The following is a 20,078-nucleotide window of genomic DNA, read 5'->3' as shown; positions in this document are numbered from 1 at the left end:
GTAGTAGTAAAGTTGGAAGAGACCTTGAAGGTCATCTAGTCCAACCCCCTGCTCAGGCAGGAAACCCTATACCATTTCGGACAAATGGCTGTCCAGTCTCTTCTTAAAAACTTCCAGTGTTGGAGCATTCACCGCTTCTGGAGGCAGATTGTTCCACTGGTTAATTGTTCTTACTGTCAGGAAGTTTCTCCTTAGTTCTAGATTGCTTCTCTCCTTGATTAGTTTCCACCCGTTGCTTCTTGTCCTGCCTCTATGTGACATATAGATGTCACACCTGTGACACAAACGTGCGCTTTCTCTTTTCTTTCTTTTCCATTTAACCAGATTGAGCCACAGCAACGTGTGGCTGGGTACAGCTAGTGCTACTTATGTCGCAAACAGGGAATGTTGATGACAGATCCAGAACAGGTCTTAAAAAACAGTACTTGGAAAGCTCTATCCATACCCATTCAGCTTTGACTATTCTTCCCAGTTTTTTTTCTAAAGTGTAAGATTAGTGAGTGTAGGGAATGCAAAGATAGTTTAGTAAGAGGGACACAAGAGTCATTAGAACCTTTAGGACAAAATAAGCAACATCCTGGTCCCGAGAAAGGTGAGACAGTCAAAGAGATTCAAAATAATTCTACTTCGATTCTATTTAGTGTAAGAAGGAGCAGATTTAATAAGATAAAGCTCCAGTAGTTTTAGTGTTGTTTGTTCCCTGACCAGGCCACATGTGAAAAATAAGCACTTGTTCTGCATCAAAAATACATAATTACACTACTGTTTATATACTTTATACCAAGATTAAGCAATCTACATTCTCTTGCTATTTCATAATAGTTCTGCAGAGAAAGACAATCCCATCTCCCTATCGTTGAGATTGAGGTGAGAAGTAGCAGCGAGAGAGAAGCTTACCTATACCTACCAAGAAAGATGAAAAATTATTTTATTTATTTGGATGGGCTTATAGATTAATCCAATTGCAAATGATTCTGAATAGCATACATCCTAACCTCTGTAAAGTGTGTTAAAAAAACAATGCAAGAAAAACACAAGCATATCAAATTTACATACAGACCAGAAACCCCAATTTACACTTTTATTTCCAACTAAAACTGTTAGTTTTATCTATAATTTATAACTCACCTGATCTATGTCAGCGTTACGTGGAAGAAAATAAACAATGTTGTTGGTAATCTTTTGTGACAGGTTAAAAATTTCAAATGTAAAATTGTGTTAAGAAAAAACAAATTTTATACTGCAATAGTTCTTTTAGCAGGACAATTTTCATATATATATATAATAAATACCAAATGTTTTTATCTAATCATAGTCTAAATAAGAATTATTTTTACTGAATAACCCTAGGAAGGATTTATTGCATTTTTTATATTTTCAATAAATAAAAACAGAAATAGAAAATTGAGCCAGAAGGGGGAAAGCAGCTTTTGAACCTGCTTCCTTTTTAACTGATGGGGACTTATGGATCAACCCATATTGGAGGATGAGGTATTATCAGCTTGGAATGATTAATTTAGCTCAACAACAATAATTTGTGTAAATTCCTTATAATAGATTTTTTTTACTTCCATTCTTTCCACCTCATTTTCACTCTGACATTGTACATTGCATTCTGAAGTGATTTAGTCCTTTCTACCATAGTCTGATTTCCATTTATTTTGCTGCATAATCACTCTACTGACATGCCTTAGGACAGGAGTCCCCAACCTCTGGACGGTGGACCAGTATCGGGCCACGGCATGCCAGCAACTGGTCCGCACAAACAAACAAACCCCTTCCGTTGGATGCAGGCAGCACACAAAACCATGCACCCTCCGGTCTGCGGAAAAACCTCTCTCCACGGAACCGGCCCCTGGTGCCCAAAAGGGTGGGGACCTCTGCCTTAGGACATAAAGCAGATCCCCCTATCTTTCCCCACCCCCAGCAATAAATTTGAAATGTAATACTTGGCTGTGCTGGCATGCAGAATAATGATGGATGTGGGGAACTGGAAGCTTATCCCTCAGGACTGAGTAGTCACTTTGGTTACTGATCAGTCTCTGAGACATATGTACAAATTCATGCTGTCAGTCATCTCTAATTTCCAGATGTATAAACTATAGTTTCCATTATTCTAACTAGAACACTAGTTAGATGGCACTGTATTAAAAACGTATTTAAAACAAAACTGAAGCATGTTATAATAATAATAATAATTATAATAAAGTTGGAAGGGACCTTGGAGGTCATCTAGTCCAACTCCCTGCTTTGAACATTATTACTACGCTACTAATAATAATGGTTCATTGTAAGATTTATATAGCATCTGAAATCTTTCAGCTTTATGAACTCATTTAATGCTATTAATCTTTGTTTTATTTTACAGATAGAACTTAATATACAACTAAATGTGCAACTCTGTAAAAACAAAAACTGTCATATCTGATAATTTTAAAAGCAAACATGCAAATCTTTCAGATGACTTAGAATTCATTTTTCAAACCTTCGTACAAAATCAGGCAGCTTCAAATACTGTAGTTCATATAATGAATGTAAAACTTCCACAAGAAATAATTAAAAAAAAATAAACTCCACACTGAAAATCTTATTCTGACACTTCCTTTGATATCTATTATAATAGTAAGCAAACAAAAAGAAACTATATGGCTTTTTGAGGGGTCCTTGGTGCTCTCTGAGCTTGGTTGTTTTCTTGCAGACATTTCATTATCCAAACTAGGTAATATCATCAGAGAACACCAAGGACCCCTCATTTCAACGCTGAGGTACAATTATTTTCCTTTATTGGTATATGACTTTTTATTTACCACCTTATTGTTCACTTCTCTTGTAGTTAGAAATCTCTTCCCACTGGTACACAGATATCAATCTGCAACTTTATTATCTGCTTTGCCAGTATTAACAAGAATTATACAAATTTTCCTTTAAGCTACAAAAATCACCATCTAATATCCTGAATTCCATTAAGTAATACCGTCCAGATTAACATGCTTCAGTTTTGTTTTAATCTTTGTTTTAAGATTAAAATTAAAATTTTTGTTTGAATCTTGTTGATTAGAAACAAGATGGAGCAAAGAACCCCCAATGTAAAAATACAAAGCTTTGTCACTCAAAGAAAAATAACATCAGTGTTACCTTTACAGAATGAGGACTACAACAAAATTATTTTTTTAAAAGGATATCCATCAGGAGAGATCATTGTTTGAATATCAAAGATTTCTGCTGCAGCATATTCAGGTCCACCCCAGGGAGGACTCAAAAACACAACATCTGCTTTCAGACTGGATGCCAGCTTCATGAAATCACCACATATGAATTCTATCTGGTCTGCCACTCCGTAAACCATGGCATTATTGCGAGCTAGTTGGATCTTCACAGGGTCGATGTCAACTGCAATTACTGAAAAGATCGAACAATTTTAAATATCAGCCAGGTTAAAAAGAAAACATATGAAACAGTAAGATTTCATACACTTTCTAGAAAAATAGTAACTAGCCTAGCTGTAGCTAATATATATATATTGTCTAGGGTTATTGCCTACATCTGTATTATTTAGCCAGAATAGATTAAGAAACCTAAACTTTGAAAGATGATCTGGTGGTGTTGTTTTTTTAAAATTGAAGCAGGGCAACATCTGGACTTCAACTCCCACAATTCCCCAACTAGAATGCTGGCAGGGAAACTCTGGGAGTTGAAGTCCAGGTGTCTTAAAGTTTCCAAGATTGAGAAACACTAATTGGGAACAATATTTAGTCTGAACTAGCAATCCATTATTGCTGCTATGAAATATCTAGTAAAGTTCAAAGCTAATAAAAAGAATTTACCTCGTTTTGCTGCCAAGGCAAACTGAATAGCGTTTCCCCCAACACCGCAAAAAGCATCTACTATTATGTCAGAGTCAAAGGACAGCCTTACACGGTCTGCAATATGTTCAGCAATCTTCTCAGGTGTTACGGAAAACCATCCCTCTGATAAAAAAGAGCAGTTAACGTACTTATGATATAGCCTTAAAAGAAAAGAATCTCAAAAACAAATAATCAAGTACGTCAGTGCAATGCACTTTATTGAATAGCCACACATACTTGTATACATTAAGAACACAAGTATAGAATTGCTGTGCAGAATCACACAAAGGCATCCCTTCCTCAACCTTCTAATTCCCAGGAAGCAGCATCAAGAAGCAATTATGTATGTGACCGATTCATCAGAGAACTTGATTATTCTCTGAAAATAATTTTTAGGTCACAGAACGCAATATCATTAGAAGCTTACCTCTGTCTAACTGAATCCCTTCATCAAAACGAGAGAACAATCTATATCGTTGTGCCCAGTATTTAGACAGCTCAGGATCATCGGCTATTTCTTGAGGAAGGCACTTCAGGTTTCTGTTTTTCCACTTCTTCGTCTTTTTATTTCTCTTCTTTTTCATAGCATTTGCTTCACCTATGTCAAACAAATCAATTTTTTTTTAAAAAACCCAAACATTAAAAAGAATCTTTAAAAACACCAAGGAAGCTTCATTTAATTTCACTTCATCTTTTAAGACACAATATTCCAGAAATCAAACAGTTTCTGATGTGATGTGCTAAGCTATTATGTTGATGTGCTAAACTATTAGCATCTATAGTAAGAAAGCATAAATTCATTGGACATTTATTTAATGGCTGTATAAAATAAAAGAATAAGTATGACACTTTAGAAATGGAAAATAAAATAAAATCTCAGCCAGAAAAACCTAATACAAAACTACCATTTGTTATTAGTCAATTATATATTTTTCTTTTAACATTCCTGTCTATTCACTATACAACTATACAACTATAAACACATTATTTTTAATTTCACGTACTTTCTGTTTCCATTTGTAGGTAGTCTGGAATATTCAGGGGAATGAGTTTTCTTCCTAATGGAGCTTCTTCTCCTTCTATCAGCTTTTCCTTGCTTTTTTCAATACTTTCAATTTTGTGGGTATCTGGACTAGGATATAGCAAGTCACAATTTTGAAGACTCAAATTCTTCTGTGAGTGAGAAGTATTTTCCTGTTCATCTGAATCACTGCTGGTAAAAGTATGATAGACTCTACTTTCAGATCCAATTTTCACATCTTCATTAGCTTTTTTCAAGAATGTCTGTACCTAAAAACACTACATGTTGTAAAAGTCAAATTTAAACAAAAAGATTCTATCTTTAGCAGACATTGTGCCACAAAATCTACCTTGAAGAATTTTGGTAATAGGTGCATGAGTCTTCTGCTCACATTTGGATTTGTTAAATCTTTCTTACAAAATAGGCAGTGAAAAAGTGGGCAGAAACAAATCTTTTGTTTTTATAATGGTTCATTCCATACATAATGGCACAATCAGATTAGAATCTTATGAGTGATATATGCTGCAAGGATTTCCCCTCCCCCTAGAGATTTTGGATACTTATGAAAAGACTGAAGTTCTCCATTCCACTGTATCCTTAAGTCTGTTATCAGAAACAGGAAATGTTATCTATGCTTCGTGTTCCTCCTTAGAAAAATATCCCCAGGACCCCACCATTGTGCTTGTGTTCCAAACATTGACATCTATTTTTAAAATATATTCTTTGATAAATACATGTTACTTTTCACCTTTTCTCTTAATGCCTCTAGTGCAGAATGCCATAACAGCCACTAGTTAAGTGTCTACAAGTATTTTTTCTGTTGTTAACATATGCCATAAAGTGTATACTATTTTGTATATCATTTAATTATTTAATATTATAGCATACCATGATAGATAATATCAAACAGTGTAACACAATTAACATTAGAAAATGTAGTCCACTGTAATAAAGAAACAGAAGAATACTTTATGTACTATACCAGAGGTCCCCAACCTTTTGGGCACCAGGAACCGGTTCCCTGGAGAGAGGTTTTTCCGCGGACTGGAGGGTTCATGGTTTTGTGTGCTGCCTGCATCTCACGGATGGGGCTTTGCTTGTTTGTGTGCAGCTGGTTGCTGCCACGCCGCAGGCCGGTAGTGGTCCACGGACCGGACGTTGGGGACCCCTGTACTATACTATATTCCATATGCAAGCAATATATACCTTATTTAAAGTCTTACTCTTCTTCAACATAAATGTTTCAGGTTCATCTGTAAAATACGTATGCTTGTTTTTAGTCTTGATTGTTCTGCGCATATCCAAGAACTCAGATTTAAATTTAATATTTTTATTAAGACGAATCACTTTTCTTTCACTGAAGGTAGGAATATCTTTGTATCTGAAGAAAAGAGGTTAAAAATTTACTATTTAGAAAGATGGCTTACATTTGTGTGTCTGTGTGTGTATGTTGGAGAAATATAAGAAAAATTGTACTTTTTACTCTTTAAGATGGGGTAAGTATAATTTATATGCAGTCTATCTTGGGATACAGAAGTTATAGTTAGTATATAATGAGGAAAGGATGAAGCCTATACCACAAGCTTGTAGATGTAGTTGACAAGTTATAAAGTCCTAAAACACCTTAATATATTCTGCATATTTTCTTTTAAACACACATTGATTCTCAAGTTTACTCAAGGATTTGAAAGAGATACAGGAATCACTAGTACAATTTACATTTGCTTTATTCTCTGGAGTCTTAAGAGGGACTGGGGGAAATCTTCACTTAAAATACACTGTTGTTTTTAGGAAAGGTCTAAAACAAATTTGACAATATTAAGACACGTGGGCTTCAATTCCCAGAATTCCCAAGCCAGCGTGCTGTCTTAAAATTTGCTAAGTTTGAGCAGCACTGATCTACAAAATGTAAAAAAACAAACAAAAAAAAACTTTAGTATACATTACTTTTGTCCTGTGCCATGCTTGAGCCCCAGTTGATGGCAAATTCCATCTGAATCAGCCTGAGGATTTTCTTCAACATCTAGTTCATGGCTTGAAAGAAACCAAAATATCCATTACAATTCAAAACATGATGAATAATTAAAAGTAAATCGTTGTTGCCTTCTGAACCGAAAACAGGGCATCTTTTAAAAAAAATTAAAATATTATAGAAATTAGTATACTTTTCACTCATTTTTTTCATCTAATCAATAATCACCAAAGAGCACCACTTTGATGCTCTCCGGTCAGCTCCCCTGGTGGGAAGATTATTTACAGAGACTTTGTCCTTGTGGCTGCAAGGAGGCAGCAACTCTCGGTCATAGGGTGCCCTGTGTATGATGCCCCAAGACATGCTTTGATCGGCACAACCATTTCCAAATACCAGGCCCATGCAGATAAATTCTATTTTTATTCTTTTTAAGGGATATTAACCCCACATTCACATATCAGGTGGCCAGGGCACAAAACCTTTATTAGATATGTTTCATATCTAATTATTTTTTTCTACTCCAAGAAAATTACTGTATTAAACTGCTTCCTTGTTTACTGTACTCTTTTATTGTAAAGGCTGGTCGAAGACTGCAATAAAGATATTTGATTTGATAACACTTGTCGAAATGTTTATGTTTTCCTTAATTATGCAGTAATATATCAATGAAAACTTGCTAAATAGTTGAAATATGGTATAAAAAATACAAAAGTGAATAGTAAAATTCTTTTCCTACTTTCACATTATGTGCATTATAGCAGAGACAAAACTGAAAACAATTATGTTATAAAAAATAAAACTCATAAGTAAATACATATTTTCAGCAGAAAAGGAACAATAGATACCATGGAACAGAATAGCCTTCTATTTTGCAGCATATCTTGAATTAATTTCTTAAACTGGAGGATGGGTAGCCTGTGGTTCTTGGAAACACCTGCTAAATTTTGCTTCCTCTCATTTTAAAGTAGGAATCAAATGTGTATGTGTGTGTGTGTATGTATGTGTGTGTGTATATATATATACATACACATACACACACATACATACACATATTTTCCTCCATTCAATTATGTATAATTCTTGGATAAGTTCCTTCAGTTTTCTTGGCAAGATTTTTTGCAAATGGTTTGCCATTGTCTTCTTCCTAGCATTGAGAGAAAGTGACTGGCTAGCTTTGTGCCTTAGACGGGACTAGGACTCAAGTTTCCTGATTTCTAGCTGATGCCTTAATTACTATACTAAATGGCTCCTACAAAGAGTAGTTTAAGATTAAAGTAGACATACATGTTAATAGAAAAAAAAGAAGTTAGCACAGTCAATGCCCAATGAAGCATCAAGCCTGCAGCCCTCCCCCACAACTATCAAGCGTACACCCCCCCCCCAAGCTCAATAGCATGAGAACAACAATCTGTTGACATGATGGATAACCTGCCTCCTCTTTAGTTTGACAGGCTTACGCTCAGGGGGCTCCTCCTCCTCATCATCATCATTACTCTCAGATCTTCCCTCTTTTGTGGTATTCAAAAGTTCCTGCTGTGAAGCTAGTATAAAAACATAAAAACATAACAGAATAATATATTTAAATTAAACACTTTGAGAAAGAAATTATTTTCTTTTCTCTAAGTAAATTAATATATTAATCTAGTTATTACAATTTCTGAAAGACAAAGGTGTCACAGGAATGCATTATAATTTAGAATGATTCCTGATTTAGGAATATTCAAATACTTTGTACCTGAAAACACTTTTTCCTAAGTTTTGTTGCTTTATTATAGAAATTAAAACAATTAAAAAATAAAATCAGAAAAAGGAAAAAAAAACAAAATATATAATACATATTAAAAATCTTAATTTTTATGATACAAGTAAAACTTGAATATGCCAAGTAATATTGATCAGTCCTATTACATCCAAGAGCTGGTTTATAAAAAATCAAAGCGTGTAAATCTCCGTAGGCCCTGTTATATCATGAAAAAGAATAATATTTTTAGCTTTGATCTATGCCTAAGCATAATCCCTTTTTTTCTTCAGAAAATCACAAATGCCTAATAACAGATATGTAATACAAAATAGCATGCACAATTTGAAACTGTATTACTATAGTGATTGAGAAGCACTGCTCTAGGTTGTCCAATAAACTTTAAAAATGATGAAACTAGTTGTCTAGTGCTGTGTACTGTACTGGTCAGTAGCTAATGTAACCTCTAAAAACTATGTAAGTGGAGACACCCTAAAGGCCTCAAGTATGAGGCCCAAGCCAAGAAATACACAAAAATGCTCTATTACAATTACTAAAGAAATCTCAGTTTTAAAACCATAATCAACATACTTTATATATTTTAAAATCCAACTATTTTGCTAATATACAATATTCCAATGAACCGAGTAGCTAATATTCGTATTAACAATATTTTAAAAAGTATGTTAGAAACAGAATCATTGAAATAAATTTCAGTGCTGATTGCAATTCAGGAATTTTTGATGGCACTAAGGAGCCTGGATCAAGGGGTTTAAAAACTTGATAGCTCATTTATTTCCAACAGTCACAAAAATACCAGATTAAGACTAGAATACTAACCTGGCTGGTTTGAGCATCCATTTTTAGAAGACCCACTTTCTTCTCTTGATCCCTTATCTGATTTCTCAGTCTGCCCACAATTGTAAGGACTATGTCTTGCAATGCTTGTTGAAATCAGTTCTTTATGATTTTTAGTATCAGCTGCACTTTGCAATTTACTGTGTTCTGCTTCTTCTGAATTTAGATTTATTTCACTGATTTTAGAAAAAATGCAATCATTACTGGGATCATTATATATAATAGGATTTTCTTTGCAAATGTCTATGGAAGGGGGATAAGTATGAAAGGCTGAGTCTTGCACTTCTCCATGGTCTCCATGGCTGCCTGGGTTTAATGATTTTTCTGACTGCTTACTATTCAGCTTTCTTGTATTCATTTCTAGATCATTTGTAACAGCAACAGTCCAACCTTGACTTGCCCAGTAGTGAAACTGTTCCCAATAGTACCAGTAGAGCTCATTATAGTGTTGTTCCCACTTATCCTTCATTTCAGGATTATTCCAAGGTTCAGGATTAGCCCCCTCCTGTTTCTTTTCCCAGCTTTTCCATAGAAGTTCTTCTCCAAACTGATGCCAGTATTTCCCCCATTCTTCATTCATATGAAATTCATTCAGTGGCATGCTTCCATTTTTACAGCATTCATCATAATCATCTTCCTTTTCCATTAAATTTTGATCATCAGAAAGAGAATGGTCATCATCATCCTCTTCCAAAGACTGTTGCATTGTTTCATGGATATCCTTTTGTAGCAACTTTTTTTTCCTTATCTTTTTCTTAATCATTTTGTTCACTATCTTGCCAGTCTTCTCAGGAACCTAAAATGTAATATGAAAGCAAGCAAATAGAAACATTCTGGATTGCAAGTTCAGATCTAATATCCTAAACATTTCATGTACCAATCTTTTCCAATTTCCAATCTTTTCCACTCTTCTGATGCACTTTGATTATACCAGTGGCTAGTATATCAGCCATTAAAACTAACACCGGTGGAGACTCTGAATGCTTCTTCAGAATTATTAGAATATCAACATTTCCCAAAAAAACTATAGTGTTTTCTTTTTGAAGCCACAGGATGGCAATTTTATCAATAAATACAAAAAAAATATCTTCAAAGTTTCCTGCACTGAAGCAATATAATTGAGGCAGAAATGGCCTGAATCTTCAAAAATGAGCTTCTGCATTTCCAGTTTATTGCCTCAATTACTCATAAAGAAATGTACTTTGTTATTTGAAACCCTTTAGACACACTTGCACTGAGTCTTCTTTTACCATCAAACAGAGAAAATGTCAGAAGATTGTAAATTCTCATCCCACCTTAAGACATGAAAACCAGCTGGGCAACTTTGGTCCAGTCAGTCTCTCACCCCAACCCACCTTGCAGAATTATTATGGGGAAAATAGGAGGAGGAAAAAGTATTATGTATGTTCACTGCCTTCAACTACTTACAGTAATAAAGGTTGGATGAAAAATCTAAGAAATAAAAATATAACAGTAAACATGGAAGTAAAAACCATAAAAATCACTATTCTCTTTATGTGCAATGTAATTCCATCGCATATTTCTTAGTTTATTTTCTAATTCAATAATTTAAACAGGATTGAATTTTACCACTTTTGTTTTATTGGCTGACAAAGTGCCAAACTGTACAGGTAACCCCATACTCTTCATGAGTTCAGTTTCTGAATCTAGTTCGACATCATCCTCTCCCAGAGCAAGACTGTTAATTTTTTCAGTTGTCTCAAAGATATGTTTCTCCTCTTTTTTGTTATCCTCAGTAACTTCCTCTTCCCCTGTTAATACACAATAGAAACATCCATTAATTTTGGATTTCTGATGAAGAAAACTGGTTTGGTTTCAGGTCTAACATCAGCTTTATAGGTTATGGATTCTCCCTCACAAACTCATAGCACCTCTAGACTTTTTTTTCCCTTTCTTGCTCTATTTTCTCTGGTATCTTATGTTTTTTTCTTCCACTTGTATCATATCCTAAACCCTCTATCACAGACATGTCAAACTCGTGACGTCACGTGACATCGCGAGACGTATTGGGACAGTTTTGCCATTACCGGCAATGGGGTGGGCGTGGCTTCCGGATGCGTCCGGCCTGCGAGCCGGCAGTTTGACATCCCTGTTCTATCACATTTCTGAGATTTTGCTTAATCAGTCCTTTCCCAGAAATTCATGACTTTTCTGCCATCTACCCTTTTTTTTAAAAAAAATAAAAAAATACAGTCCTCAGTTAAGAAACACTTGTTCAGAGACCAGATTTAAGGTGGTGCTGAATGAATAGTATTTAAGAAGATGGTCTTCAAAATTCCAGTCACGCTAGCAGCCCCACAGTCATGTGCTTGGTAGCCAACCTGGATTTTCGACCATTATGGTACTCGTGGTCACATGATCAGGTTTTGTAATCTTCCCCTCTAGCTTTTCACAAGCAAAGTTTATGGGGAAGCTGGCAGGAAATTTGATAGATAGATAGATAGATAGATAGATAGATAGATAGATAGATAGATAGATAGATAGATAGATAGAGTAGTATTAGTAAGCTGTAGGCGAGTTCTTGGTGCAACTTAATGGTTATTGTAGAATTTGCATGCTAGCACTCCGATATTCAGTGTAAAAGGATATATAGGTATAACACAAAATCCTTTACAGATTCTTCATGAAGAATTATTCTTAGGAAGTGTTCCCATTCTTTGGTGTTTTTGTATGAATTATGGCTCAGATGAAAATCTAATGGAACCTAATTTAATTTCACACAGAATTCATAAAATAGGAAATATCTGACAGTAAAATGAGAAAATCCAACTCTTTGATGCAATCTAATGGCTGGCCAGATATCTGCAGCCCAGTTATGGTAATGCCTTTTTATAAAAGCTTTAAATGTATTAGTCAATTAAACACACCTGAAGATATTAATTCTCATACTGTCTATAACTGTAGTTGCAAAAAGCCAAAATGAACAAGAAACTTTCAACAATAAACTCACCTAAGCTGTCATCAGCATCTTTAACATAAAAGCCTTTTAAGCCTAGTTTGTATAATTTTCGATCTCTGGAAAAAAATCAGTAACATCAATGAGATATGGAAGTAAAGCATCAAGAAGCAACACAAATGGGTAACAAGAGGGGCTTTTTTCAGTATGTATTTCATGTGCTTAATTTGCTTTCAAAACTTAATTTGACATATCAGTAACAAAATTTCAATCCAGCCAAAAGAGAGCATACTGCAATCTAATTTAAACTGGAACAGGTATAGAAAACAAGCTCCCAGCTGCTTAATTTTACAAAAGAATGAATACTATTGTTAAGCAGAAAAAAGGATCTCCCTCACATTCAAAAATAAGCAAAGTCTTATCACTTGGATTCCTTCAATAGCTAGAAATACATAATCAAGTGTTCTATTTATGCTAACAATGCATTCCCTAATTTGTTGATAAAAAGATCATTCCAAAAGCAGGAAGCCACCCCCTGAAAAAGATCTCTTTTTGCACAGTGAGGGTATCTGGATGAAATCTCTAAATACTGGCAGACTTGTGCTGAGATAAATAATCCTTCAGATAGCCTTGAATTGAAGCAATGAAGAGTTTTAAAAGGGAAGTTTGGTTATAAAAACCTATGTAGCAGCTGAAGCAGGTAAGATTATTGTTAATAAAAACTAATTCCTATCTGCAGATTAGAAGACATATTCCAGACTATTTACAAAGCACCATTCTATGCTTATAATAGTACAGTAATATAAGTTGCAGCTCTATAGTTTATTCTAATAACATTTCCATGAGTCATATAACATATTAAAACATAGTGTGGCTTTCTTTAATTAATGGATAATGTGGTTTGTTTACTTTGGGCTCATGTTATTATACAAACACACTTGGTTAGACTGTGTTGTATCAAGAAGCCCTGGTTAAAGGGGCACAGCAACTTTCCCCTGCAAAATGCATCTTTACAAAAAAAATGAAGAAAAATGCCCCATCTCTCACTTTTGCTCCACTCCAAAAAGCTTATCAGGCTGTAACAATCAACTCCCACGCGAGCGTACACTGCTCGCCTCCGGGCTTAATTTCCATTGAGATCTACGCGAGGGTGATATTATGTCTAACTTCCTAAGCGCTAAGAGGTGACATGATCATCTCTTATGCCTTTGAATTGGCACAGGATTCTTTCTTTTTCTTGCAAAAAAGACTAAGAGCCTCGACTCAAATCCGAAATCCAGTCTCGCCCCCGCATCCCCTCCAGCTATAAATCATGTAAACCAGTGTTTTTCAGCCTCAGCATCTTTAAGATGTGTGGACGAGCAAGCTGGCTGGGGAATTCTGCGAGTTGAAGTTCATATATTTAAAAGATCCGGAAGTTGAGAAACACAGATCTGGGTGATCGAGAAGAGCCACGAATCGACCAACTGGCGCCGACTCACTCGACGAACGCCCGGGTGCACAAACAGAAGATGTCTCCGACACCGTTGCTGCCCTCTCCTCTGTTCAGCACCATTAGCAGCTCTGCCACCAGCAGGCTCCTCTCGCCCTCGCGCAGCATAGCGATCTGCGGCCGCCGCTGCTCTACCTGCTGTTCTCCTGGAGAGAGGCAGCAATTTCGATCTTCCCGACCAAGCAAGCATGGGATCGACCTTACAACGGAAGCGGATCTCCGCGCCAGTTACCCTCTTGGAGTCCGGAAGGGGAGGGGCCTGCAAGCAAGTTGCGAGCAAGGCAATTTTTTTTTTTGACTGAGTTGTGAGCGTGAATTACAGCTTTCAGTGTAACCTTGGACGGAGACCGCCCTATAGAAGACGACTTCGAATAGAAACAATGGAAAAAGTAGCATTTGAGCAGATGTCTGTAGAGAGTGGCCTACCACAGCCCCTGGAAGAAAGAGACAGATATGAATACTTTGGAACAGTGTTACTCAAACTTAGCGGGCTGGAGAATTCTGGGAGATGAAGTCCACCCATCTTAAACTTGCCAAGTTTGAGAAACATTGCTTTATAGTCCTCGACCTATGACCACAACTGAGCCCAACATTTCTGTTGCTAAGTGGCTAAGTGGAAAGTTTACAACAGTTCTTGCCACAGTTATTAAGTGAATCCCAGCAATTGTTAAGTTAGTAACACAGTTGTTAAGTGAATATGGCTTCTCCACTGACATTAGCTGTCAAAAGTCGCAAAAGGTGACCACATGACCCAGGACACTGCAACTGTCATAAATGAGTCAGTTTGCCAAGTGGCTGAATTTTGATCACGTGGCCATGGGGATACTGCAATAGTCGTGTGAAAAATTATCATAAATCATTTTTTTCAATGCCATTGTAACTTTGAATGGTCACTAAATGAACCGATCTAAATCGAGAACTACCAGTATAGGAATCATGGTGGTCTTTTATGATAATCAATCCCTTGCTTGGAAAACCTTCATATGTACTATTTACCAGTGTCTCAGGCTTTGATTTGAGAATTTTCCATTTCCTATCGGAAGTCTCTGTTTCAAGTTACTGTTAATGGAAAGCAGGCTAATGATCTCATAAATGCATTTTGTCAACAGACAAAACAAGTTTCCCTGTGCTCTTTTTCAGTTAATGGAAAGCATGGAGCTTTGCCTTCCTAGTCAACTTTAAGGTTTGAGCCTAAGTTCAGGAATCTTGGTCCTCCCTCCCTCCCTTCCTTCCCAACAGCAGCCCAAGACAAAATGCTTCCATCTCTGCTAATTTCCCCCCCCTCACCATTCTCTCCCACTAATAGCTAAGAGGTTCTTAGTGATGCCAGCCTTGCTTCTGTCCTTCCTGAAGGTAGAAAATCACTGTTTTCATTATGTGTCATCAAGTCAGCATCAACACCTAGTAATCAGATAGAGCAGGCATGTCAAACTTGCGATGTCACGTGATGTCGCGTGACGTATCGTGACTTTTTCCCCATTGCCGGCAATCGGGTGGCCGCAGTTTCGGAGTGACGTATCTGGCGCAGGCCGGCAGTTTGATATGCTTGAGATAGAGAGTTGTCCCCAGTCTGGCCCTTCAGGTTTTTCAATGGAGGCATTCATTGTCATTGCAATCAAATTCATTCTGAGGGAGTTTCTGATTCATGGACTAATTAGATTTCAGAACTAATTGAGTAGCCTGTTAGAAATAGCCAAGACTATTGTGTTATAACCTTGTTTAGTTATGTATTTGATGTGTTTTTAATCCGAGGGTATTTTTGTATTCAATGCAGTTTACATTTTGAACAGAGCTGGGACTGCATTCCATGATGCACAGTGTATAAGTATTTGAAATAAATACAATTCTTTTACTTGTAGATCAATAAAGGTTCTTTGGCCTCTATTAATTTTAAAGTGTCCTGCTACAATTAAGACACAATTTAATGTACTGTATGTATACATAACTCCCCTATTTTATTTACTGTGGAGAGAGACTTAGAGAGGAGAGAAGGAGGGAAGGAGGAGGGGAAGCAAAAGGAGTAAAATCCATTATCCATTACCACTTCATTATCTTTCACTAGCCCATTGAACACAGGAACTAATAAGTGTGTTATTCAATTACATAGATATCAGACAGGATGGATTAAATAAGCATACTACTGGGCTACTTCTGTGTCAGTTCTTGTATGAAATATGCAACATTTAGTAGCACAACCCAAGCTATTTTTAAGTGCATGCCAAAAGATACAAATGTTCTGTATTAAGGGATCTGTTATGTAATGTAATGTAATCCTCAGATGGGTACTGCAGCCAAGAAATTAAAAGACGCTTGCTCCTGGGGAGGAAAGCTATGGCAAATCTAGACAGCATACTAAAAAGCAGAGACATCACCCTGCCAACAAAAGTGCATATAGTCAAGGCCATGGTTTTCCCAGTTGCAATGTATGGATGTGAAAGTTGGACCATAAGAAAGGCTGAGCGACAAAGAATTGAGGCCTTTGAACTATGGTGCTGGAGAAGACTCCTGCGAGTCCCTTGGACTGCAAGGCGTTCAAACCAGTCAGTCCTAGAAGAGATCAACCCCGACTGCTCTTTAGAAGACCAGATCCTGAAGTTGAAGCTCAAATACTTTGGTCACCTAATGAGAAGGAAGGACTCACTGGAGAAGGGCCTAATGCTGGGAAAGATCGAGGGCAATAGAAGAATGGGACGACAGAGAATGAGGTGGCTGGATGGAGTCACTGAAGCAGTAGGTGTGAACTTAAATGGACTCCAGAAGATGGTAGAGGACAGGAAGACCTGGAGGAACGTTGTCCATGGGGTCGCAATGGGTCAGACACAACTAAACAACAACAACAAATGCATCATGGAACATTTCACCATTCACACGTTACTTAAAAAGCCCATTTTGGGGATGAAACATCTTATAGCTCAGTGTTTCTCAACCTTAGCAAATCGCTTCCAAATTAAGACGATTTAAATCCTTTGACCAGGCTAGCAGATTTTTCACGAGGGGCTCAGACATCAGATGGAACATACCACAACATATTGTATATAGGGGTTTTATTTTTCTCTGCTTTCCCGCTGAAAATCTCCATATCTCTACAGATAATCTTTTTAAATTCAAAACAAAACAAAACAGAATGACGACTCTTTTGATTATATTTCTGAATTTCAAGACGTGTATCTGCAGCGCCTCAGAGCTGAAATGGTCCAGCCCAGAAAAAAGCCAAGAAAAAGCCAAATCCTTCTCCGCAGTTTCGGATGCGTTTCGTAGTCCTGAAAAGAAAGACGGTGCCGAAGGTCTCCTCCTCCTTTTGCATCTACACGATGCGCAACTTCATACTGCATTGCGGCTTCTCGGTGTTGCAGGTTTCTGCGCGATTTCCCCGCTTGCTTTTCCATCGAACACCTTTGGGTCGAGCCGGTCCGGGGCCATTCCTGTCACCCAGATTCGTTCGCGCCCGGAATGCTGTCAGGACCGCCCTGATGCTGTGCTTAGAGTCCTTGGATGGAGCGCCGAGATTCAAGTGATCCCGAGCGAGGGCGCGGTTCGCAAAGGTTGCTCGGCCGGCATCTTTAAAGGCGAGGGAGAAGCACCGCTGGTAGCAGGGAGAGCCTGAGGGTTGAAGAGCCGAAACGCTGCGGTCAGAACCAATGGATAAATGACGCCTCTCCCTGGGAATGGAGAAGCAGCTCTTGATAAGTGCAAAGGCCCAGGGAACGCTCCCCCACTGGCGCTTGGCCTCTTTGAGATCCGATGAATTAGTTTCATCAGGAAAAAAGGGCTTCGGAAAAGGCTGACAGACTCCATCATTGCAGCTTTTAAAGAAGCCCTCTTCCGTCTCTTCCTCTCAAGTCTTTCATTTCTCTGTTTCCAGTTCCTGCCAGAAACTTTCAATCTGTGGAGTCTTGCAGGTCTTATTTATGTTATATGCCTATGATTTTTATCTGTCAAAATTGCCTTGAACGAGTTTCTGCCTAGAATGAAAGGGCATCCTGGTTGAGGATTATGGGAGTTTATACATCTGAAAGGCACACAGCATGACCTGCTTCTGAGTTAAATATACCTTTTTTTTTTTTTGCAGTTAGTGGTCTCCCTTGACTAAATTGTTGAATGTGGACAATATTGAAATAGGTTGATTCCTATTGCAATAATGATAGCTACTTAACAATTGTCTGCATCCAGGGCCAATGTTAAGAAGCTGTTTTTCCAGCACATTGTTTTTTAGTTTTAAACAGAAGAGAACTAATATGAATTCATTTTCTGTTGGGCAAGGCAATCTGACCTGGGTCATGGAACTACTGAACAGTATCAATATTTCTCCAAATAATATCATAAACAGTTTCACGGACTACTCAGCATACTTTTTCTGGATGTCAGTACTATTCCTACTCCTTTTTTCCCCTGTTGTAATAATTCTTGGTTTTATTTATCTTTCTAATTTTCTCTTGCATATTTACAAGAGAAAGGTTAATTTAAAGGAAGATTATCTCAGTCAGTCATGGGACAATGGACGGAGGGCTGTGGCTCACCTTTGGGACATGTATGGTACAGTGTGGCATGGTAAGTTTAATCTCCTCCTTGATCTGCACATTGATGGCTTTGTTGACAATACCACAGTGGTTTATAGTATTCCTTAAATGGCACAGGAGGAGAATATGCAGCAATCATGTGATCTTCAGAACCCTCCATAAATGTCATCAAGTTGCATTGTTTAATGTGTGGGGATTTAATGTAGAATATCTAACTAATGTAAACCTCTTGGTGATAAATGTTATTTTGCAGAGCAAAAGAAAGTATTAAGAAATAATAAAAATTGCACTGCATGTAACTTATTGGAAGAATGCAAGCAATAGGATGGTGGCTTGCAAAAAAAAAAAAGATTAGAAGCCCTATCTTGTTAAAGTAGCATGAACATGCTTGGGGTAAAATTGTTTTGGTTGACTCATACCACTATGTGCTAAAACTGATCAGTACTTTTCTTATTCTTAGTGGAGAGTGCTGCATAGAAACAACTGAAACTCCTTTCTTTTCTTTCTAAGATGTGTAGTTAATATAAAATTTAGGTTTTGTTTTGGGTAAGACCTCTTCATTGTCCAGATCCTTGGCAAGTGTTTTAAAGGCCAATGCTGTCTTTGGCCTGAAAAAAAGTGAACTCAGTTAATGATTTACTGAAGGCTATATACAAGTGTATATATTTCTAAAAGAGTTCAAGAGACTGCATTGCTTCATATCTGAAACCAGAAGTTTTGGAAGAGGCATGCATAACAGTTAAAGTTTCCTCAGAGAAGGTGCATCTTTTCCTGTGCTCACAGATAATGTGCAGATCCAGGAAACAATGCATTTGACTTAAGGAGACGCTAATAAGTAATAACAAACTACTTTGTGGATTGGCACCAACTTAATTCAAAGTCATTTTTTCCCCTTTTATACTGTTACCGCTATTCCAAATATGGGAATATTTGCTTATGGTGTTCTAACTTATAAACACTTCTTTTGAAATGAACATTTGGCACATAACCAAATGATCATGGGGTAGCTATTGTGTATTATGTTTTGCTGTTGTTTTATTTTAATGTTTGGTTGATTTCTATGGGAATCTGAAATGTGCTACCTAATTATTTATTAACAATAATTATTAACACCCGAATCTACATGATTCTGTGTAATGAATTGATATTCAAAAATATATATTTCCCAGAATAATTTGAATGGCTGGAATAGAAATTTGCAAAAAATAAAAAATAGAGCTAACCAATGCTTATTAAACTTTTGATTGTATTAAAGCAATACTGAAACGCATATATTTTATCCTTTAAACAGGTTATGAGATACATGGGATGGATAAAATACCAGAAGGACCAGGGCTTATCGTATCTTATCATGGAGCATTTCCTCTAGACTATTTCTACTTTGTATCTAGATTATATTTAAGAACAGACAGATTTTGCCGCACAGTGGTTGATTACCATTTTTCCAAAATACCAGGTAAAATATACTATCTGTGCACAAACACTGCATTGCAAATCTTTAATACAGACATAATTACAAATTATTTTAAAATATTACATAGTTCCTCTAAAATTCAAGCTTATCTGGTTTCTTGAATTATTAAGCAAATCTTGTATCTTTTGACATTTTGATTGTAACTGAAAAATACAATCTTTGTTACCTGAGCCAGCTTAGGTCTGTTCCACTATTACTAGCATCTTATCCAGTGCATTTTTTGTAAAAAAAAAAAAAAAAAAAA

The 20,078-nt window shown here is 36.7% G+C and overlaps 2 protein-coding genes across 2 annotated transcripts in view; one reads left to right on the top strand and one right to left on the bottom strand.

The window, feature by feature from the left end:
* Positions 1–14,044, bottom strand: part of TGS1 (trimethylguanosine synthase 1) — a 19,649-nt gene extending 5,605 nt beyond the window's left edge. The window contains exons 1-12 of the mRNA XM_015812362.2: positions 13,833–14,044; positions 12,406–12,470; positions 11,025–11,206; positions 9,417–10,230; positions 8,271–8,379; positions 6,814–6,900; positions 6,073–6,247; positions 4,850–5,135; positions 4,273–4,443; positions 3,825–3,968; positions 3,183–3,399; positions 1,129–1,207 (exon numbers count right to left, since the gene is read on the bottom strand). Of these exons, the coding sequence (XP_015667848.1) occupies positions 1,129–1,207; positions 3,183–3,399; positions 3,825–3,968; positions 4,273–4,443; positions 4,850–5,135; positions 6,073–6,247; positions 6,814–6,900; positions 8,271–8,379; positions 9,417–10,230; positions 11,025–11,206; positions 12,406–12,470; positions 13,833–13,951 (2,448 nt within the window). The 5' untranslated portion in view covers positions 13,952–14,044. The remainder of the gene's footprint in view (positions 1–1,128; positions 1,208–3,182; positions 3,400–3,824; positions 3,969–4,272; positions 4,444–4,849; positions 5,136–6,072; positions 6,248–6,813; positions 6,901–8,270; positions 8,380–9,416; positions 10,231–11,024; positions 11,207–12,405; positions 12,471–13,832) is intronic.
* Positions 14,045–18,078: 4,034 nt separating this feature from the next.
* Positions 18,079–20,078, top strand: part of LOC107284315 (transmembrane protein 68) — a 16,151-nt gene continuing 14,151 nt past the window's right edge. The window contains exons 1-2 of the mRNA XM_029283415.1: positions 18,079–18,391; positions 19,652–19,816. Coding sequence (XP_029139248.1) covers positions 18,079–18,391; positions 19,652–19,816 — 478 coding nt within the window. The remainder of the gene's footprint in view (positions 18,392–19,651; positions 19,817–20,078) is intronic.

The sequence above is a fragment of the Protobothrops mucrosquamatus genome, unplaced genomic scaffold (genome assembly GCF_001527695.2).
Source record: "Protobothrops mucrosquamatus isolate PMUCROS unplaced genomic scaffold, P.Mucros_1.0 scaffold79, whole genome shotgun sequence".
NCBI classification, from domain to species: Eukaryota; Metazoa; Chordata; class Lepidosauria; order Squamata; family Viperidae; genus Protobothrops; species Protobothrops mucrosquamatus.
The sequence above is the reverse complement of the archived record's forward strand: the minus strand, read 5'-3'. Positions and strand labels throughout refer to the sequence as shown.